Source organism: Hemibagrus wyckioides, linkage group LG13 (genome assembly GCF_019097595.1).
Source record: "Hemibagrus wyckioides isolate EC202008001 linkage group LG13, SWU_Hwy_1.0, whole genome shotgun sequence".
Classification (NCBI taxonomy): domain Eukaryota; kingdom Metazoa; phylum Chordata; class Actinopteri; order Siluriformes; family Bagridae; genus Hemibagrus; species Hemibagrus wyckioides.
The window spans coordinates 23037284-23061204 of record NC_080722.1 but is presented as its reverse complement, the minus strand read 5'-3'; the positions used below and the strand labels follow the sequence as shown (position 1 = coordinate 23061204).

The 23921-nt window shown below is 37.0% G+C and overlaps 1 protein-coding gene across 9 annotated transcripts in view; it reads left to right on the top strand.

Annotated features, from left to right (window-relative positions):
* The window catches only part of LOC131363492 (zinc transporter ZIP11), a 102089-nt gene extending 80451 nt beyond the window's left edge, over positions 1-21638 (top strand). For 8 of the 9 annotated variants that reach the window (XM_058406065.1, XM_058406067.1, XM_058406064.1 and 5 more), the window contains exons 6-10: positions 2966-3136; positions 10640-10709; positions 19277-19375; positions 20988-21146; positions 21534-21638. In XM_058406065.1, coding sequence (XP_058262048.1) covers positions 2966-3136; positions 10640-10709; positions 19277-19375; positions 20988-21146; positions 21534-21612 — 578 coding nt within the window. In that variant the 3' untranslated portion in view covers positions 21613-21638. Of the gene's footprint in view, positions 1-2965; positions 3137-10639; positions 10710-11086; positions 11178-19276; positions 19376-20987; positions 21147-21533 lie in introns of all 9 variants that reach the window. The other variant, XR_009206331.1, reaches the window with a different exon arrangement.
* The last annotated feature ends 2283 nt before the right edge of the window (positions 21639-23921 follow it).

Here is a 23921-nt window from a genome sequence, read left to right as displayed (position 1 = left end):
ACTAATCACACTCTCTACTAATTGTACTCTCAATTAATCATACTCTTTAATAATCATAATTTAATAATCATCCTGTTTCTCACACTGTCCCGTGGTCACTTTGATCCTCTTTCTTTGCTTAATTGACATTACTGTTCTGGTGTCTTTTTCTTGTAAATTTAACTTATTAACAAAAAAGTAACAAGAAATAGGTTTCTTATTTGTTAGTAATACAGCAATAATTATAATTAGCATTGTGAAGCTATTTTATAAAAATGTGGCTCTGTTACTTGCAGCTTAATTAAGCAAACATCTTCAGCTATCGCTAGATGGCTTAAACATTAGCATGCTGGTAAGTATTTTGTAGATTTAGCTATCTACATAGAACTGATTGTTTGGTTTGTGTGAGCTATATTATTATTTACGTTGTCGGTAATGCGATGTAATCTTAACTGGAAAGAAATAAGTATTGTAAGGTATGACCACACACTTCATCTGTAATACTGTAACAGACATTGGCCAGCTGTTTTTAAATGAGTCAGATTTAGATCACTCAAAATAGCATTTATCCATGCTATTAAAAACAAACAAACAAACAAATAAATAAACTTGGTGATGATTTTGAAATTTAAAAAAGGTGATGATATTTGATAGGATATTTAACTTGAAAAAAATCTTTCTTTCTTTCTTTCTTTCTTTCTTTCTTTCTTTCTTTCTTTCTTTCTTTCTTTCTTTCTTTCTTTCTTTTTTTCTTTCTGAGAATGACATAATGAATCTAATTGAATGTGTAATTGATTACCGTGCCTACAGTAGTGGTGTATTGCAGGACTTGTGTCTGTATAATTAACGCACTCTAATTGTTTCTTTTTTGCTGAGTAGTTCATTATAAAAGGGAGGATTTAATTAAATACATTATGGACATGATTGATGTGTAACCCGAGGGGAAAAGATTGGAAGAAAAGTGGAAAAGTTGAGCCACGCTCTGCCCTGTTTCACACACAAAATATTTTTGTTTGGTTTTTTTTTCCTCATTTTTTTTTTTATTTCTTTTGGTTGAAGGCACTAAAATGATGTTTTGGTCCACATGTAAGCTATGTAAATGTAAAGTCCTATTTCATTAAAGTACTGCTTTCATAGTGTTTTTGAATGTAATGGACCACTAACACTGTTGCATTCAGTCTCATTGTCCTCTACAGTACAGTACAATAAACACATCACGAAAATATAAGACAGAAGGTGGACAATTTATAGGCCATTTCTCAATATTTTATGAAAGTGTTATTAAAGACTAAATGTAATGGAATTTGAATTAAGACTTAGTAAAATGCTTCAGGATTAATATTATTACAATGCTTATGAATCTTTTATGAAGGTTTAATGTAAATGACCTTTAAATAATGTTACCATTTATTTACTTTATGTTCTTAAATCACAACCTTAAAAACAAAACAAAACCGATAGTATGTGAGAGTGAAAGCAACACCAAATTTATTAATTAATTTAACAATAATGAACAAGAATTCATTTTATATTATATATGACAGTTTCTTTTAGATCATTATACTCAATTCATGTACCATTGTAACATTTAGGTTGTTTTCCTAGACCAGATGTCTGTCCATCCGTCTGTCTGTTTGTCTGTACCTAACATATGTACATACATAGCTATAAATGTATAGATATGTTTGTACATATGTACTCTTTATCCACGTGGATGGACAGCTTCAAAGCTTGGGCAACCATAACAAGAAGATTTTATATCCAGCCTATTCTATTTACTGTATATACACATTCACTATTATTCATAGTTTCCTAGCTGAGACTGACAAAAAGGAAAAAAAGAATTTGACAGTAGAACCGTTTTTTAGTTGGAATTGTATTAATCTCTTGCTAAGGTCGCATAGTCACCTGCTGATTAATCAAGAGAAAATAAATACACTAAATAAACTCGAATAAAATCTCGAATGAGCTCATAGCGCAAACATTTGCCAACAACTTGATGACATTTTTGTCTATGTTGCAAACCCACTGTGCATCATGAATAAACTTTATCAGTAGAAGACAATGCCATTAACAGTAAATAACAGACATTTTTATACTGTCCCATTTTTCCTTAGTCTGTATTAATGTACTTAACTAGATAATTAGATCACCATCTGTTATTTAATTACAGTTAGCCTGTTTTAGCTTATTTTTGTCCATTCGCTTTCGTCCATTTGATTATTTTTGTCCATTCGTTTTTTTGGGTTTCTAATGATGCCTGTCCTTCCTAATACCTATACAGTCATATTATTTCAAAAATGGCAAGGAAGAGATGCTTTTTTTTATCTATGGCAGCTTAAAGCCCTGATGTTTACAGTAGATTATTTTGTATAATTTCAGTTTCTTTAAGCATTGTAGTGAAATATGCTAATAAAAGATGACTCAAATAGTTGGACTGCTGCCACAGTATTTTGTAATATTTTGTCTTGTTTGAAAATGAAATTAAAAACTGTGCTATTAGCATACCATGACTACATTTAGCTATTTATAGCATTACAGCCATAATACTAAAAGGGTTTAGTGAATAGATGATGGTTAGTTGTATTGTAGTTTTCATTACATTTTACTTCCCATCCAAGTTTGCTTAATCCAGGCTATTGAGTCATGCAATGGTTTCTACAGCAATTGATTGTACATATTGATTTTGTTTGTCAGTTCTTGTTAACAAGGGCATAAATGAATTAGTTTAGCACAAGCACTTCACTGCACAATGATGATGATACACTTAATGTTTATTAATCTTTCAAGAGGAAATGATTGAGGGGAAAAACATTGAAGTGCAAAACAGTGTGTTTGTCAAGGTTACACTGTAATATCAGTGAATGTATTTCAGTAACTTTTTGTTTTTGCTTCACTCCAACACTGATTTTAATCCAGTTTAGAATCCAGACAGTAAGTATTTCCCCAGAGCCACACTGATGTTAGCTTGATGTTCCTCTTTCAGATAAAATAGAGAATGGAGATGTTCACCACAGAAGGAAAGCAACCCACTCTGGTCAAGTAGCAGAAGAGAAGGAAGTGGGTGCTAGACCACAGGAAGTAATTTGTACATCAGCAAGCAGCTGGAGACGGATAGTGTTGTTAATCCTGGCTATAACCATACACAACATTCCTGGTAAGTCTTCTCTTTGTCTCCTTATTTGTTGCAATCCTATTTTCTTTCTTTTCTGTTTCTTTCGTTTCTTTAAATGCTGATATAAAAAGATATGGTTGTGCTTAGAAATGTGCATTTTCCCAAACAACACAGTAAATAACAAACCTTACCTATTTTTAAGAATACCTTTTGTCTTTAGAGCTGCAGGTGTGTGAATTTCAGAATTACCTATGAAATAGTCTAAACTGGATTGGTGAGAGGAAAAAGTGTGTGCATGTGTGCGTGTAAAATTCAATAACAATAGCTTTCATATGAAGCACCTGACATTTAATGTCACAGAGGCTGATCTTTTTGCTTCACATCTCCTGTGATAAATATTCAGGTAGCATAAACAGCATGAACTTTGCTCTAAATGTAAACTAGAACCAGTGTGGGCAGTCTGTCTGTCTGTCTATCTATCTATCTATCTATCTATCTATCTATCTATCTATCTATCTATCTATCTATCTATCTATCTATCTATCTATCTATCTATCTATCTATCTATTTCTTAATAATTCAAGCAACCTTTTTCAAATATGGTTAGATGGGGTAGGTGTAAAATTGTGTTTAGAAAACAAGTGATGTGCTCTGGTCAGGATTTAAAGCTCAGCTGTCCCTCCATGAACTGATCATCACTCCGACAGTAAGCTTGGTGTGACATGTTTCTGATAAAGGCTGTTTTTAGTAAAGGTGTTACTTGAAAAGGAATTTAAAAAGAGCTAAGCTTAAATCTTAAGCTTAAGTTGTTTCTTTGTCACCCTTGCTTTTAGGCTAGAAATAAATCAATAAGCAATCATTATGGATGTGTAGGTCAGAGATCCCTGCAAAAGGTCAAACTATCATTAAACTGATGATTTTGAAAACCTGTTGTGTGACAATGATCTGAAATTTGTGTATGCAGTGTATTGTAGAGTACATTTGACCCCTCTAACAGAATGTGTATAATTATTCTTGCAAGTCTTGCAAGTCAAAACAACCTCACTTGTTTGTGGCATGGATTTCATAAGATGTTTGAAATGTTGAAATTATGGTGCATGTTGACATGACTGCATTAAGCAGTTCCTACAGATTTTTCAGGTGCACTTTCATGCTGATAGTTTCTTATTTTAGGGCGAGGGTAGTGTTAGGTGGTGGTGTTGGGTTGGAGCGTGTGGGCGTTTGATGGGAGTGTGTGTGTTATTGTTGTTATTTTTCTGAATTTTATTTTATGTTGTTATTTTTCATTGTATATACCCGCCTTTTTAGATTTTAAAACAAACAATTGTTTCATACAAAATTGTGAATTTTTTCATGTAGTTGTAATACCAGCAGAAGTACAAAACACATTTTATACAGATCAGCTGAAAAGTGTGTACGTGTTAATCTGTGACAATACCAGACAGTTTTCAGTAAGTAAATAATTCATCAGGGTATACTGAACTTGTTTTAAGTGCAGTTTCATTAAAGTTGGTTTATTTCAAACAGTTTTATTCCAAAGGTCTTTTTTTTGAGCATGCAATGACTAGTAATCATTTGATTAAAACAAAATTTTTAGACACCCTCTCCCACTTTAACTTATTCCCAGATTAGTCTCTTTGACTTCCATGCATTTTAATAGCCTGCTTGACGGCAGGAGTAATTACCTGCTGATCTGAGTGGATTAGTTACAGGGCCTGAAAGTCAAATTGCATTTGAGAACTCTTATGTTTTTGAAAATGGCATTAATGTCTACATGTAATGAGTAGACATTCAGGTTATTGTGTTCCATTGTAACGACGGGATGGTGTGATGTGAAACAATGTGAAGCAGAGTTATTGTTACCACACCAGAGTTATCCTCCAAAATGTTTTATTCCCCTTATATCACCAACACTAACAAATGTTGTTTATTTGGTTTCTGTTATCACATTATGTCAGCTCTAAACATACTCGCACAATATTGGATACTCACACATCTCTTTTTGAAGTTTATAAGACAGGAAAATTGCATCTTGTTAGTGAGAAACTGTTCAGCTTAACATTCTCCATCCTGAACACATTTCCATAGAGGGAAACTTAATTGGAGATGTGCCTTTGACAGAACACTGGAGACTCTGGCACACTGGACCCTTGCAACAAACATCACCATATCAAATATTATAGATTTTCTTTCTTAAATAATATCACAGGTTTTAGTAAGGCTTAATTTGATCTACCCTTTGGGAAAAAATTTAGATGATTTATGAATTCTGCAGAAAATAAATTTCTATTGATTTACTCTTCCTCTTCAAAACGGTGGCCTTTGGCACCTACAGTATAGTTTACAAGTCAATAATCAATACTCAGGCTAATTAAATTGTACTTGTGTGTTTCCCCTCATGACAGTTGAAGGTTTTTTTTTTTTTTGCATTATATCTAGCTATTTGGATTTGGTATTTAGAAATATTTTTATCAGTAAACTATAGATCACATACATTTGTCCCCAAAAAGAACTTGTACAATCCTTTAAAATATCTTCAGATTACTTCAAACTGAAAATGATCAGGATATTGACACTTCACAAAATATAGCTGGTTTTATATTGGAGTCATGCTTATGTAAAACTGTATATTGCTTGTTCTCTAAAATATGGGCATTTCAGTATGGCTGTAAATGTAATATTCACATTAAAAGCTCTATTTAGATGCATGCAGAAAGGTCAGTGTTGTAGATAATGCACAGTACTGTGTATAGGGTTTAACAATCTGAAAAATGTGCTTAATCAAAGCTGCAGGGTTGGTTCAATATTTTGCATTAAAAATATCAGTATGTGAGCTGAAACAAACAAATCTTTCAGTGCAGTATTTGTCTTGGTTGCTGTTTGAACATCAGGTTCCTTTGGAAAGAGTAAACCCATCTGTTTTATGCAGCTGCTTAATGTTCTGCAGCTGCTCATGTAGTCCTTAGAGAATTGGTTCATTAATTAGTTTTATTGATTTTGCAGGATATGCGCGAGAGGTTTAGGGGAATGTTTTCTACATTAAGAAGACATATTTACATACTAGCACTCATATATTCATATACATGCACACAAGCATCCACATTAACTATTCGTTACATTATTAATGTATTATTCAACATTGTTCCTGTATAAACCCTCCTTTATGGATGGTTATTTGATTTAGTCAACTTGTCTTTCTACTATCTCCTAGCTTTACTTTTGCCTTTTTTTTATTGTAATAAAAAGGATGCAACAGGCTTATTCTGTGTGCTTTCCAGTTTCCTCCTGCTCCAACCCTACTGTGAGTCAGGATTTGTATCAATATTAATGTGTTTCAGGTCTACACTTTAATGTTTAGTAATAGATGAAAAGTAACTGACCAGCTGGGAACACTTAAATCACAAATTGAGTCTCAAACAAGGTATTAAAGCTGAAAATCGTGTATTCATTGTGAAATTTTTTAAGAACAAAATATGACAGTGGTCAATGGAAACTAAAATCATCAGCCCAGTGAGATTTGAAAATTGAAAGAAAATTACAATCATAGGTTAAACCAACTTGCATGACTTTTGTCACAGCTTTAATATAAGTCAATAGTGTGTATGGCATCCATACAGTATGCCTGTATGCACTCCTCACAAAATCTGGACATGCTCCTGATGAGATAGTGTTCTAGTGGATGTTCTCCTAGACCTGGCTCAGGGCATTAGGGAACTTCGGACAGTCTATGGTGCTAATTGTGGCTTTGGATGCTCCAATACATAAATCCCTCAAGGTTGTTAATGAGATACAGGTTGGGGGAATGTGAGGGCCAGTAAATGGAATCAGTGCTTTAGTCATCCAGAAAATGCCTACACATTCTGGCCACATGAGGCCAGGCATTGACATGTACCAGGAGGAACCTAGGGCCCACTTTCATCCCAGTACCTAACAGCAGTAATGTACCATTGGCTAACAAGTAGAGGTCTATGTAACCCTCCAAGCATATTCCTCCCCAGACCATCACTGACCCACCACAAAACCTGTCATGCTAGATGAGGTTGCAGGTAGTGTAACGCAGTGGCGGGCCATGCATTTCACACCTAGGCCTTCACTGGTGTCCTTCCTGAATTAATCTATCTCTATAGCATCATTATGACGCCACGGCAATAGATACTAATCATCCATTAAATAACAAAGTAAAAAAAGAAATTAGGCTACAGTATTTCACACCTCACAAGGAATAGTCCATTTTATTACAGTTACTTTTCTCAAAAAAGACATTCTTGATGATGTATGCAGCAAACTGCAATCTCCAGAGGACGCAGCATCCGAAATGAAACGCAGTGAATATAGAATATAGAAGTGCGTTGTGTCACAGGCTCTTGTAGCGAACATGAATAAAATTACATTACATATAGCAAAAAAACAAATTAACACAATTCAGTCTCACAAGTTTCCTTTCACTGCAGCAAAAAAAACCCCCACAGCCCACCCCGGGGATCTGGAATGAAGGCAAACTGAAAACCCAAAAGCATAAATGGTTCTTGAAAAAGCTTACCAACTATTTTGAATAATCAAAAGGATTTTCTTGAAAAGTCCGCCTTGAAAATGCATTTGTAAGGATGTCCGTGACCAAATCGATTTCTTCTCCTCTGTCAGCCATTGTGAGTTGTAATATATGTATATATTTTATTTAGTTTGTGCAGTTCACTGCCTCTGACTACTCCAATTATCCAATCAAAGGACGGGAAATTGCTGACGTAATCGTATGCCTGCTAGATGGCCCCAGTGACGCCAACTCGAAATCTGATTGGTTAATGGAACAATTTCATTGCCACTTATTTTAAGCTACGGGCGCCTGCACTATTGATTCCACCAGTGGTGGACCTGCCAATTTTGGTGTTTTCTGGCAAATGCCAATCAAGCTGTGCGCTGCTGGGCTGTGAGCACAGCTCTCACTAGAGGATGTCGGGCCCTCATGCCACCATCATGGCATCTGTTTCTAACAGCTTTCACACCAGTCACGCCTGCTAGAGGTCATTTTGTAGGGCTCATTTTTGGTAGTGTTCCTCCTGTTGCTCCTTGCACGAAGAACTAGATACCAGTCACGCTGATGGGTTGTTGCCTTTCTACAGCTCTGTCCTGCTCTCCTCATGTAATGGCCCGTCTCCTGGTATCTCCTCCATGCTTTTGAATATGTGCTGGGAAACACACCAAACCTCCATATAGATGTGCCTTGATGGAGTAGCTGGACTACCTGTGAAACCTGACTTGAAACCTTCATGCTACAAGTAGTAACAGAAACCCTAGCCAAAACACAAAACTAGAGACAAATCAGTCAGGAAGGATAAAGAGAGAGCGGTTGTCTGTGGCTACTAGCTGCAAAATAATTCCCTTTTAGAGGGTTGTCTTGCTGTTGCCTCTCCAGTGCACCTTCACCAAAGCAGATGAAACTGATTTATAATCACTTATGCTTCCTTACTGAACAGATTGATATCCCATACAGGGTTACTGTACAGTAAGTGTTCACTTATTTTGTTCCGCAGTGTATTAATAATTTTACTCCTTGTCAATTTTGATAAAATCATTTAAATATTCACATGGAGTATGTGAACTTTTCAGGCAATTGCTTCTTCTAAATGTTAATTAGAGTCAGATGGTAATGAGATGAATTTGGGGGTGTGGATTGTAAAAACAATTTTGTTGCATAAAATTGTAGGCAGATTGTCTGGTTACTGTAATAATCTACACTTGTGGTGTTAACATTATGGTATGAGGTGGTTTGCTGCCTTTGGCAATGAACAGCATGCAATTACTGAGGGAACAATATGTTAAAATTTCGGTAAACGTTTTACGGGAGAATATCAGTCAGCAAGTTGAATGATGCAACATTTATCTACGTATCAAGATATGTCAGTGTGCAGAGCTACATTCAATTCATTATGTTTTAATTTATTTGACATTATTGTACACATCTATTACCTCAGTCTCAGCAGAGACTTCCTCTTCTAAATAAGGCTGTTAAAGTCACATGGCCAGTTCATTAAATTTACCCTTTGCATTTACACAGACTAAAGATGTGTGCTATTAAATATGACAATGCTGCAGACGTGTGCACCTATGTGTGTGTGTGTGCGTGCGTGCGTGCGTGTGTGTGCATGCATGTGTGTGTGTGCGTGCGTGTGCGTGTAGAACGTGAGCCCATTATCATCCCATTACTACAGGTTGGCACTCATTTCCTGTGACCTCAGCTGTTTATGTATGTGATAGACATGCAGAGGTGCCATCTTGAAAATGTGCTTCTCTTCACACTAATTTGTTTCAGTCGATGCATTCACATCTACGTAAGCAAATGACTGTGATTCAATTGTTTTAGACAACACAACAGACACAAGATGTCAAGTGAAAATGTGAACTATAAAGACTAAAACAAGCTCCAATGCAAACCCCCTACTGCTGCAGAAAAAAGTCATTTCAATTTCTTTTCTGCTTTTATTTTTTGCAGTTATTTTTGTGCTACTCATTGTAATCAACATCACTTAGATTAATTGTAATTGGACATAGATTGATCTGAATCTTTGAGTCACTTTGTAATTCCTTTACTAATAACAACCCTACTAAGGGCATAGTTATGTAGAAGTAAACAAGTAAACAAGAATGGATAAAATCCAGTCATTTCTGCAAGGGGTCAAGCAATAATAATAATCAACTAGTTATACTGTGAAGAATGGTAGTGGCAGCATCAAGCTATGGGGGTGCATCTCAGCAGCAGGGACTGAGAGTCTGGTCAGAATTGAGAGAGGGAAAAATTCAGCCATGTAGATAGAGGTCCTTGAAGAGACTTCAGAGAGAACATGACCTCAGACTGGGGCAAAGTTTCACTTTCATGACTCAGCATGACCCAAAGCTTACAAGAAGAAGAAAATGCTGAATTGGCTTCAGGAGAATTCTCTGAGTGTCTTTGAGTGGCCCAGACTTGTAGCCTTTAGAACATATGTAAAGAAACACAAATGTGGCAGTTCATAGATGCTTCCCACCCTATCTGATTGAACCTCTGAGTTCTTTTATGAGTGACTGAGGAGTAGGAGAAACTGCTCGAATCCAGTTGTGCTAAGTTTGTTGAGATTTGACTTGCAGCTGTAATTACTGCTAAAGGTGTTTCTACAAAATACTAAGTACATGTTTTTTGGTATGTCATTGTGGATCATTGTGTGTAGATCGCAGGCACAATAGTACATTTGATCCATTTTAAATCTATGACAACATAAAGTAAAGAAAATGGGAATGAATACTTTTTGAACCCACGGTTAAATATGTTAAGTCAGTGTTTCATGAGGATACACTGGTGTATTCGGGCTGCAAATATCAAAGTATACAAGAAAATATATGGATTCTTCCAAAGATAATTCCCTGGTCTGGATTTCCAAGAAGATTAACTGCAGTCTATTGTACCATGTCCTCACTGAGAGGACCCGACCTCAGGTCTATGAATTTGTTTACAATTTATGTTTTCAGACTGTATAAGATATTGACGTGTGTGTGTGTGTGTATGTTCTCTTTCAGAGGGCTTGGCTGTCGGGGTTGGATTTGGAGCTGCTGGAAAAACCTCCTCTGCTACATTTGAGAGTGCCAGGCAAGTCCCCAGTTTCTTCCTCATGAAATATTTATACCCAGTGCTGTATGAATAAAAGTCTCAAATCTGAAGGTTAGATGGTGTTGGTAATTTTCTATAACAGCAGCTCTAGGAGCAATTCCACTGCAAGGCAATTATATACACTATATTCATGCCCTTGTGCAGTATTATCACTTTTCTGTTCTAAGAGAAAAAATAGAAACACAAGTGAGGGAACAACTGCTTTTATGTTATAATGTGTGGTAACAGAAACTAACTTGTCTCAAGGACCTTCCAACACATGAAATACAACTATAAATTGATCAAATGTAGGAAAACTTGTGTCATTTTTTACTCATTCAATCATTCATGTTCTTTAAGCTCTTTATCCTCTTCAGGGTTGCAGTGGATCTGGTGTCTATCACAGGAACACTGGACATGAAGGAGAATTCCCCCTGGCTGGAACACAAGTCCACTGCAGAGCATCATGTACACACACATTGACACAATTATTTCAGCTTCACCTACTGCCATGTTTTTGTGGGTGGGAGGAATCTGGAGAACTCGGAGGAAACCCACGTGAACGTGGGGACAACATGTGATACTCCTCACAGACAGTAACTGGAGCTCAAAGTCAAACCCAGGACACTGAAACTGTGAGGCAGCTTGCTTTACATGTTAAACAGAGGTTCAGATCTGTTCTAGAGATGATCTGGTGTTAAATAACTCTGAACATGAAGTCAATGAAGGCAGTGTTTGATTTTTAAGTGTATTTATCACTTTGGATTATAAGCCCTTTATTTAATATGAAGGCTGTCAGCTGTGTTTTAGATCAAAATCAAGATCATATCATTCGTTACTCTGGATCTGATGTGTTTCTACATATCACTCTTGCATACTTCAGCACAGGTCAGTGGTGTAGCAGCAAAAGTAAATTAAAAAAATCACAAAATTTAATTTCACATAATATGCAAATTATCTTCAATTTGAGTGGATAAATGTTTTATAAAATTTAATAATAATGAATAATAGCAGACAAATATTTATGCCTTGAACCAATAAAATTGCCTCACAGTTCCAGGGTCCTGGACTTGAGTGAATGTCTTTTCAGCATATCTCTGGGGGTTTCCTCTGGGTTTTATGGTTTCCTCTGACCTCTTTATTTATCTTAGCTATGTGGATTAGTTAAGATAAATTGCCCCTAAGCATGTATGAGTATGTTAGTGTGTGTGTGTGCATGGTGCACTGTGATGGAATTCTGTCCCAATGGGGGTTGTATGCTACCTCACCGTCAGTGTTCTTGGGATAGGCTCAAAATATCATGACCAGGAGAAAGAGTTTTCTAGGCGTGAGTGAGGGAGTACTGCCCCCTGGTGGTGTAAGAGTATGAGGTTGCTAATGCCTGAAATCTGACCGACTGATGGCAGCCATGTTTATTAATTAAATCATTAGAATTCTACTTGCACTATCCCAAATTTCAGACTACTCCTGCCAAACAGCTAACAGTTGTGATAAAGGCAGCATTTCATAAATAGCAAACCTTGACGTAAACACAATGCATTATCTGCAGCATGTGAGTATAGTTGTGGGCAAGCTTTAAAAAAACTGTTTTAAATGTGTTGGTGTAAAATAAAGATGATCATGATGAGAGTAGAAATAGCATGGACACAACACATTCTCTGATGGTCCTGTCCTGACGTTTACACACTGTGTGATGCTGCCACAGGAAAAGTGTAAATATGTAAACAGAAATGTAGTTCTAGGGATGTGAGATGGTCATGAGCAGGCAGGTGTATGTAAGAGAAGAGAGAAAGACTCTGTGTGTGTGTGTGTGTTTGTGAGAGAGAGAGTGCACAGGTGTTCTTTTGTCTCAATAAATTTATGCTAGAGTAACAGCATTGTCTGGAATGGAGCTATGAGCACACATGATGCAGTTATTATAGAGCAAGAAAGGAGCCTTTGTCACACTGACTGACTGAAATCTACCAGACAGAAGGGACAGAGAAAGAAAAATTAAAATTCTCCCTATTTAAATATAATAATCCTTCAAAATGGGCTTCAAAATGCATTCTTTCCATGAAAGGATGTTAATATTGTGGCAATAAGGAGGGTAACAATGCCATATCTTTAGAGTCATAGCTTCAGAGTCCTAAGTTTGATCCTGATCTGGATAAAATGCCTACAGAAGATGAAATAATGAAAGTTGTTTTGAAGTATTTTAAAGTTATCAGTGATATGAAGTTGTCATCTGAAAAACTCTGGAATTGGAAATTATTTCCCACAGTCTATCCACTCTTCACAGAGCCATCCGACACCCCCAAACCCCCTCCTTTTCAATCTCTCTCTCTCTCTCTCTCTCTCTCTCGCTCTCTCACTCGCTCGCTCATTCACTCACTCGCTTTCTCTATCCAAAGGCACTAGGGCAATAAGTCTGTGAGAAACAAAAGTCTACTTGTTTCCAGAGGGGAAAACTGCTGTATGTCTTTTTCTTTTCTTCTTGCTTGTTCTCATGGTCAAAGGCAGTCTTCACATTCCCCCATACCCACACACACTTGGGTGCACTGTTAAAACCAGATGCTTTGAACCTCTTCAAAGCAGCATGCTATTTTTTTACCCTCGTTCCTCCTATGTGAAGAATGTTTTGAAGGTGCTGAGCATATGGTTTTCACTACAGCTGAGAGTTCAGACACACAGCTGCACTTACAACTGATGCCTTTTCCAGCATCACACACAATATCCACTTTGTTAAGTGGCTGGATAGATTTGGAAACATTTAGAGACCTGTGTATAACCTTTAACAGCACTAGCATCTGAGTGTGTGTGTAATCTTTTAAAGTGAACAGTCCGACACACCAGGAGCTCTGTTAAAACTCGCAGGTGTCTTTCAGAAATGTAGATTAAAAATGTTGTCAGCATACGGATGATCCCACTGAACATGTTCAGCTCAAATACAGCTGTTTTTTTCAGCTGCAGAACTCAAAATAACACCAACATTTGAAATAGAATGTAAAATGCAATCAGTAGTTGTTTAGGAAGGCCTGACATTAGACAAATACATTTGAATGGAATACTATTCCTAAGATTCTGTGCAATCCATTGGCTCACTGTCACAATAAAGCCGTGTGATCTGATTGTTTTTATCATTGTCAATATTTTGAAGATGTCATGTATATGTATATATATATATATATATATATATATATATATATATATATATATATATATATATATATATATAATAGCAGGTAATAGCACACAAGATATGGTGAAATGGTGAGTTTTGTTCTGCGGTGTCTCCTGAGGGTGAAGAAATATTGTTTTATCACCAACAGTAGTGACAGTTGCCATATAACTGGGTGAATGTTTCCTAAAACTAAAATGGTGTATAGTTAGAAAAGAGGGCTTCACAGATGCTTGAGGGATACCAGCTGGTTCCATTCCTGTCTTTACATACTCTGTATTGAATGTCAGAGGTCAGAGGAGGTGAGTGAAGTGTGAGAGGCTGTCCAAGAGAAATGAATGGTTCACTGCATTCAATACTACATTTACACTACACTGTGCAAAAGGCTTACGCACCTTATTTCTTATTTCTTTGTAATAGATGTCTACCTTACAGAGTCAGCACAAAAAAACACTTTACATTTCCAAACATTGCTTTTTCAACAAAAGCCTACATGATTCAGAAAGGTTGTGGGGTTTTTGTTGCAAAAGTTCAACAGTCAAAGTCTCTTAAAGAACTGTCTCAGATACTCCAACAAGCTCAGTAAATCAGTAATACATAATTAACAGTACTATTTCACACATATGGTATTTATAGTGGATTCGTACTGTTTCTGTAGCAACAGATCATTCATAGGGACTTGCATAGCAAACACGCCTAATAATTAAGGGATTAAAAACTGTTTTAAAAAAATAAATGGTGTAATGGTGGGGGACCTGGTGGTTAGCATGTTTGCTTTACACCTCCAGGGTTGGGGGTTTGATTCCTGCCTCTGCCATGTGGGTGTGTGGAGTTTTACAGGTTATTTATACTAGTAAACTAGTAAGAAAAAAGAATCATCCTTACACGTTTAAAGCATTCATCTATCACTGTCATTTCCTGCCAATTTGCCCCTTATACATATGTTCATAAACAGACACATAGGCACAACCAACTAGCAAATACAACCAAAGCATTCTGAAAAAGCTAAATAAACTGAATGGCAAAGACTCAGCTGTGTAGCAGGAAAATAAGAAGGGAAAAATTGGAAACTCTTCACTGTCCAAGTGATGAGGTTTGCTAGTCAGTAGTAACGCAACGCTGTTATTACAAATGAAATGCAGTTATTGTCAGTATGTTTAGTAATCGTTGTCGGTATATTGTCAGTATATTGTCAGTAATCATTGATTCCATATGAGCCAGAGAGCAGGCAATAGGAAAACATAATTGCCGGAAGCCATGTTGTTGGCCTTAGACAGGAGCAGGATATGAGAGTTCATGTTGTCTACCTCAGGATGGAGCAGGATGTGGATGGTCATGTTGTCTGCCTTAGCCAGGAGCAGGATGTGGGAAGCCCAGATTCAGCCTCGGGCAGGAGCAGCATGCGGGAGGCCTCCTTGTTGGCCTCTGGCAGGAGCAAGAGGTGGGGGGCTGCATCATCACTCTGGGGCAGGAGGCTGTGCTATCTACCTCAGGCCTGAGGAAGTGATGCCGTTGGTTTCAGGCATGAGCAGGGCCACACTGTTGGCCTTTGGATGGAGAGGGAGCTGCCCTGTCAGCCTCTGGAGAGGGAGCAATCCATTCAGTGGATGGAGCTTAGCTGGGGAGTTTGTTTCATCAGTCTCTGGAGGGTGGTCTGGAAGAGAGACTAGTAACAGCAAGGGGCATACTGTTGGGAAGCAAGTGGTGGGGAGGTGACATCCATACTGGAGTCTGATGGTGGTGAAGCTGGGATGTCCTTGACAGGGGTAGGTAGTGGAGCTATGATGTTGTGGTCAGGGTGGTGGTAGGAGACCATGCAGGAGTAGCATGTGGCAGGCCTCACAATCAGCCTCAAGCAGGAGCAGGACATGGGATTCTATATTTTGACAATTTTATGAAACAATAATCTATGGAGAGGGCATGTCGAAGGGCTTGTCTAATTTTCTGCTATAGCCTCTGGCATTCAAGACACTGCAGCTTTTGCTGAACCAAAACAGACTCAACAGTGGCTGAGCAAAGCAGGTAAATACACAGCCAAGTGTTTACAGAGCACTTGTTTTGGGGCTTCTGATTTGTTTTCCCCTCTCCACTGTGGTGGGAGGGAAAGACTGGATTTAATGCAAAGTAGTAAAATAAATGTGTTTTGAAAAACTTTCCTTACACATGGTCATTCTACTGTTTCTCCAAATGCTTAAACAAAGAGTCCTTCTAGTAAATTCTGTCTACTCTGTGGCCATCATGGCAACCTTCCCAGACACTAACACACACTTATAAACTCCAACCATCTTTTTAACACACCAAGGGCTGGCCTGGAAAGGGAATTAACATGGGAGACCTGGTACAATTGAAACTGCACAAACACGCACAGATGCTTGCTGCTAAGTAGCTGGCAGTAGGTTTCAGAGGAATTGATGAATGAGTTCTAAAGACTGATCATTTGATAGCCCCCCCCCTATAATTTCATTACTTTATATACAGTATATAGTCCTATTTTGTCCATAATGCCAAGAAACCCAATTTTATGATTTAGAATAGGATTTTTCTCTATTTTTGCCTACAGAAATAACAAAATTAGGTGTGTCTAAATGTATGCTTGCACAATAAATATCTCTGACTTTGAGGGTTCACACGGCTAGAATGGCAGATTAGATCAGTCTTGTTGTTATGAAGACCAAGCAACTGCCCACAAACCTTTGAGAAGTTTTAAACATCTGCAAAGCTCTGAATCTTCTTTTTAGCACTGTGAAATCTGTTATAACAGTATGGGGAAAAATATGGCATAACTCAGACACAGGCCTAACTTATTGATTTCTACAACACTGAAGAGGTTACAGAGCTCACTGGCTGAAGCAGGAGAACCTGTGCAGATTTCAGCAATAACAGAGTGGCCAGTAAGAAACCACTTCTGAACATGTTAGAATAGGTATGGGAAAATGATTTTGTGGTCTAATGAGGCTAAAGATGTGCCATTTGACCTGAAGGCAAAGCATAATGTTTGCTGCAAACCAGATACAGATACTTGCCAGGTAACACCACTTCTGTCATCGATTACATTGGTGATAACATCATTCTTTTGGGTTGTTTTTCTACGGGAAGAACTGGAAAGCTTGTTGCCATCATAGGCAGAATGGATCAAGCTAAATATAGAAAAATGTTGAGGAGAACCTGCTTCGGTTACAGCAGGACAGAGTGAAAGCACAGGGCAAAAGCTACAAATAACTGGCTTAACGATTTGTGGAGGAATCAAAGCCCAGACCAAAATTCAAATGAAATTATGGGGCATGACCTGAAAATTGCTGTTTACCAACATTCTCTATTTGCATTATATGGCTAACCAAGACCACCATCCCACCCATATGTGCTTGTTAAACTTTCTTACAATATTTATTTCCCCTTTTGCTGTTCTTATGAACTCCACTCTTCTCGGAAGACTTTCCACTACTCTATTTTGGAATATGGCTGAGGGGATTAGTGTCCATTCAGTCAAGTTAGGTCAGGAACTGATGTTGGGTGAGGAGGCCTGTGGAGCACTGTTCACATTCCAGTTCTTCCCAAAGGTTTTCAGTGGGGTTGAGGTTAAGGCTTTGTACAGGCCACTTGAGTTCTTCCACTTCTAATACTTTCTAGAAGCACAATACATAAGACATTTTTCAGAGCCTGGAAGAAGTTTATTTTAGAGCACAGCATCTGATTGGCTTAAGACTGGGTGGAGACTAATATTGATTGTTTTATATGGTTTCATGAATATGTTTGTGTGTGTGTCAGGCTGAAGTGGGCAGGAACACTGACGCTTCTGTCTTGCCCTGTGAGAAACCGGGCTTCTACTCCTTTAACCATATATGACACTGTTTTGCAAGTTTGCACTTTTCAATGCAACTTCTTGAGCATTGAAAAAGCAAATCACCCATTTATAAAAAAACAACAAAAAAAAAACACTCAGATGAATGTTTTACAGACAGACAGTTTACTGTAAGTTGGATCCACCAGGAATGGAGAAATTGATGGGTGGACACACAAAAGATCCAGAATGCTACAGATCTCCATTAGTGGGATGATTTATGCCAGCACACATTTTTAAGGAATTGGAAAAATAAACTTGTATTGAAACAGTATGAGGTGCCGTGATTCATTCCTCTTCCTGAATGAACCCAGAGTGAACTGAGGAATTCGGTGACTGAGTTCACTTCACCACACTGAGAACTCTCAATTTCTCTTACTCTCTTTCTTCCACATACACCAAACTAAAAAATGAGGATGACTAAATGATGAGAGGTTGGAACAGAAAACATAGTTTGTTCGTCTTCCTCTTTCCTTTCTATTGTCTTTTGTTTATCTGCTGAATGCTGTGTGTTAGGATCTGTATAATATTCAAAATTTCCACTGCTGTTGGTCTGACCTTGGTACTGGAGAGTTGTATCTAAGAGCAGCTGCTGTAATCATGAAGTCTGTTGTGTGTTCATCCCAGAACTCTTATTCACAATCTGTTCATAATGAACAACTTTTAACACACTCAGTTCTGTTTGTCTTAACATGCCTACACGTGTGCTGTAATTATTCAGAATCTCACTACCTGCCATCACCCAGATAAAGAAAACTTTGTTTGAATTTTAAAATGCAGCTCTTTGCCAGAGTTTTTATTTGGAATTTGCCATGGTACAAGTTACTCTTACTTTAATTAGTCATGATGGGATTTTTTTTTTTTGGGACACTGACTACACAGTTCACTGTTTTGAGGCAGTAAGTGTACTTTATACACTTAAATATACACTCATCACAGTTAGTTATCTTTTTGCCTACAAAAGATGAATGTGGTCAGCCTCAATGTTTTTTCCCACCTTGTAGAATGCAAAAAGGTCAAAAATTACATTATTTCGAGTTCTAACTTCCTACTTGGGAGGTAAGTTGAATGCAGCATTATTCTCACCAGTTAGTCTCTCTCTTATCCTAACTGCAGTCTGCACCCTCCTCACCCCCAACACCCTCTCCCTGCCTTTTCCCTCCTTTCCCTCCTTCCTACAGACCTTGTCTGCAGTTAGCCTTTCCGTGACTGGCTGTCATTAGCCTTTCTTCTCTCAGAGACAGGTTCCTGATGGTGAGCCAGGAACGACTTTCAATGGATGGAACAAAACAGTGCAGAAACAAGTGCGGGGACAAAACAAAGCAACTTTTCTTGGGCTTTTCTTAAGTGCAGGCCAAACACATAAACCCAGATATGAGGCCTAGTGAAGCCATGACCACCCTCACACTAGGGGCTACGAGATCTTAAAACCAGCTCAACACTTTCACTATTGTTTAAGTACAATTAATTCATGTGTCTAGGAATAAGGCGTAGATTTTAATGTGTTCCATTTAAACATTTATTTAATGCCTGAGTGCAGAGTTTAACAATAATATGTTTGCATTTCAGAAACCTGGCTATAGGCATAGGCATTCAGAATTTCCCAGAAGGCCTTGCAGTGAGTCTGCCGCTGAAAGGCTCTGGAGTCTCTACATGGCGAGCCTTCTGGTGAGTGTGTGAATTCTTACATTCTCACTCTGTCTTGTCTTGTCATTCACAAGTGTGTTAAAACCTTTTTCAGTCTTTATTTGTCTAGAAAAGGATCCACAGAATGCATCTCAGAATTTAATTTTGAATAAAAGTCTGTGCTGCTACATTTATATGAAGACTCTCAAGACAAATGTATCACTTGAATATTATTCAGTTTTATTATATTTACATAATCTTTAGACATATACAGAAACACAAGTTTCCTATATGTTTGGACTAATTAAGCCATCTGTCAATTAAAATAAGAAAATTAAAATAATTAAAATTGGCAATTATTTGAAATATAGTGCATATATATACACACATTCACGCAATTATCAGCCAAATATGTGGCAGCATATATTAATGTGCCAGTGACCTGTGGGTGCATTTATACATGCTGGAAGCTTTAAATCTGATGGGCCAGAGTTTAGCACACAAATACTGATTCAACTTAGTTTAATGTTTAATGGAGTATGTATGTGTGTTTATTTATTTAATCTCTGATTCATATTAAAATACATTCTTGCACAGAAAAATATATTTGAGTAGAAATGTCAAATTAAACCAGATATCACAAATCTTTGAATTGCAACATATTTTTCACCTCCTGTAGATTTTTTATTAAAGAAAAGCACAATGCAGCACTGCAGCTAATATTCACTCAAATAAAGTTTAAAGAATATAAAAGTAAAAAAATATAAGTATAAAAAGGTAGTATAAAAATACATGCTTATAAAAGTTAAATGCCTTAAACAGCTGTGATGAAATATGTCAACATGTACACATTCTACGTTAATTACCTACTGCAACAGTCGTTACTGGCAGCTGCACTGGAGCTGTTGATGTGTAGCATTTAATATTATTTTACGAAACTGATGTTTTCGTCAAAACATTTCATCATGTAGGTTTTTGGTGTGTCCTGCTTGAATGATCTTTAATTTGCAGTTTGATTTTAAGTAGAATTGAGTTTAGGATTCAGACATTAGTCAAAAATGCAGACTTTATTCTGTTTGCCAGAATCATTACAGTACATCTCTTATGTAAATAAGCCACCATCAAAATTATTGGCCAATTCATTTGGATTTGCTATACACATAGACATTTGGTTTTGAGAGCAAAAGCTGAATATGAGAAGATTCAAATTTCAGCTTAATTTCCCAATATTTACAACTTGAACATGATACCTTCTGTGTGAACCCATCCAGTTTTCAGGTGTTTCTTGTTGCCCAGCTGTGTCTTGATTGATTGTTTAAACAGTTAATAGCTCTAAATGTCTACTCTTGGTTTAAGCCCTGGGTTTCACTGGTGAAGACTGCATTTGGTTTTAAAGGATAAGTCACCATGAAGACCTGAGAGCTGCCTATAGGAGCAAATCATTTTAAAGCTGAGAAAAGAAGGAAATGAATCCTCATTGAGCTTAATTATTGGAACTAAAATGTCATGTAAATTCATGTGTGTTGCTTGCTGAAGAAGTTTTCATTTGTGAGAGTCTGATTTATAAAGCTGTCCATAAATATCTACAGTATATCAATTATTTGTTAACGGTGTGTATGTCTCTGTGTGTGTGCATATACATGTGTATTCTCAGGTACGGGCAGCTCAGTGGGATGGTGGAGCCGGTGGCAGGGTTGCTAGGTGCGGTTTCCGTGGTGCTGGCTGAGCCACTGCTACCCTATGCACTGGCCTTTGCTGCAGGGGCCATGGTTTATGTTGTTGTTGATGACATCATTCCTGAAGCTCAAGTCAGGTGATTAATCTCTTATTGAAATGGTTTTTAGATGTTTAATGCTGGTTACATGTTTAAGGCTGGTTAGATGTAGAATTCTGGTTAGTTGTTTAAGGCTGGTTAGATGTAGAAGGCTGGTTAGTTGTTTAAGGCTAGTTATATTTAGAAGTCTGATTAGATGTTTAATACTGGTTAGATGTAGAAGGCTGGTTAGATGTTTAAGGCTGGTTAGATGTTTAAATCTGGTTAGATGTAGAAGGCTGGTTAGATGTTTAAATCTGGTTAGATGTAGAAGGCTGGTTAGATGTTTAAATCTGGTTAGATGTAGAAGGCTGGTTAGATGGTTAAATCTGGTTAGATGTAGTCTGCCCACAAATTAAGCTGTGATTGTTTTTTTTTTTTTTTCAGTGGCAATGGGAAGTTGGCTTCCTGGACCTCCATACTTGGCTTTATTGTGATGATGTCACTGGATGTCGGCCTAGGATAAAGAGTTTTTTTTTTTTTTACTAAAAATGACAGAATGACTTTACTGGTCTTACTGGTCAAAATCAGGGTTAATGAATTGGAAAATGCCTTGGAGTATTTTACTCCTCATTTTATTATTATTTTTTTAATTGAAAATTGATTAATTCATGAATAAATAAATACTTGAATGTGACTTGAATAAGAGATTGTGTGGGATTGTGGTTTGCTTATTGCAGTTCATCCATTGTTTCTCAGCTACAATACAATAATGGCTCATGAACTGTTTTCTTTTATATTTCTGTAAAACTACTGCATCTTCTGAATAGGCATTCCACGAAAATTCATGATTTAAGGTGTGGTGTAATAAAAAACTCTGCAAGTGTATGAAATGTTTCGTCCTACTATACTGCTACAGTTACATTCTAACTCGTGTCCCAAAATACAACTCTGTGCTGTCTGCTTTCTTTTAGCCCTTTTGGTACTGGGGTTCTGCACACACTGTGGTACTATGTTAAGGTTACTGTTGTGTTTTGTGAGAGTGATTTGATCAAATATGCTTCCTGACAGTACTACATAATAATCTATTCCAAAAACTGTGGATAATGTGCAACTTCCCAACCTCCAACCAGAAAGAAAACACCACCTCAATTTGCAATGTCTACCTTGGAGTACGGGATCATTCCAAGTTCATAGAGTGACGCCAGTTAACATGCCGACAAATTAGCTTGTTAAGTGGCCAGTGGTAGTTCAGTGGTTGCTCAGTGGTTAAGACATTGGACAAAATACATCAAATCTCAGCACTGCCTAGCTGCCACTGCTGGGCCCTTGAACAAGGCCCTGAACCCTCAACTGTTCAGATGTGTAAAATAAGATAAAAGTAAGTCATTCTGGAGTAAGTCATTCAGTCTTCTTACAGAGACCTGTAGGCCACATTATGTAGCTCTTGGGTTTTTATTTATATCACTAAGCAGTAAACAATCTGATCTTGGGCTGTGACACCCACTTCTGGGAAATTGGCACTTGGCTTGAAGGCTCTCTTTTGCGAACCAGTCCCTCTCATTGTAGAATGATGAATTTCAGGTTGTTTAGAGATGGCCTTATAACCCTCCTCAGACTGATGAGCAGCATCAATTTCTTCTCTAAAGTCTTCTTGACACACTCCTAAGTGACAAACTAAACTAAAATTCTGCTTTTATCAAAGTGCTCAAACTTCTTGAGGATGAGGCGATCTCATTTTGTTTGTAACACAAGTATCTTCTATCTGAAGTATCTTTTTATTTTTTGCATAATCAACTGGTAAAAAGGGATGTAATTATTATTATTATTATTATTATTATTATTATTATTTAAGAAACTGTTGTTAATACTACTACTTTTAACAGCATGGTTAGCTTTGAGTTTTCCACAGTTTCAGGAGACATCTAGCTCCAGTTGACAGTGTATCATGTGCAGCGCATTAATAGCATGTTATATTTCAGGGTCATAATGAATTAATGTTTTCAGCTAGCAGTGTGACAGTGTGTGGGTGGAAATGCCGTAATAAGGAAATCTAAAATAGCTTTGCTGGTATCCTAAACTGATATCAGTGAAGGTGTTCTTACAAAATATTGAAAAAGGCTTTTGAAATTCATTAGGGAAATTATCCTGTATGTCTTTATTACTACTAAAAATGATCCTTACAAGAAATTTATTCCAGCAGTTTTCATAATCTAATTATGGAACACTTGGCCTGACAATGTAGTTATATTTAATAGTCAGTTCAAATTTCCTTTGAGAGAATAATTTTTATTTTAATGTGTCATTCTGTTCCAGCCCAAACTTTAATAATAATGTTAGAGCAGCTGTTCATTTTAATCATACATCTGTTGTACACTGTGTTCTGCAAAATTACATTTAATCTGATTTTTTTTTCTGAAGAGTGCCTTTCATATTGGCTTCTTAAATCTACATGGTCTTATTATTAGTTTTACTGTAGCAGTTTTACTGTATTTTCCATGTACCTTTTTTTAAACTGCACTAAGTGGGCTCTAAGAAAATCTGAAACAATAATCAGTAATATGTGTCTTCTTTTTTTTTTTTTTATAAAAGAATATCCTGTCTAATAACTTTAATGAAACTCGTTTGACTTCCTGAAAAGAAATACGATGCTAGTCACTTGAATATTGAATGCGTGTGTGTCTGTGTGAGCACACATCTCTGTGAATATGTGTATGAGTAAATGTATAAAATAATAAAATATCAGAATGGAGTCATTATAAGGAAATGTGTTTTTTTGTTTTTTCTCCTCACATACACACAGAAGGTGCGTTTACATGGACACTTTTTAATCAG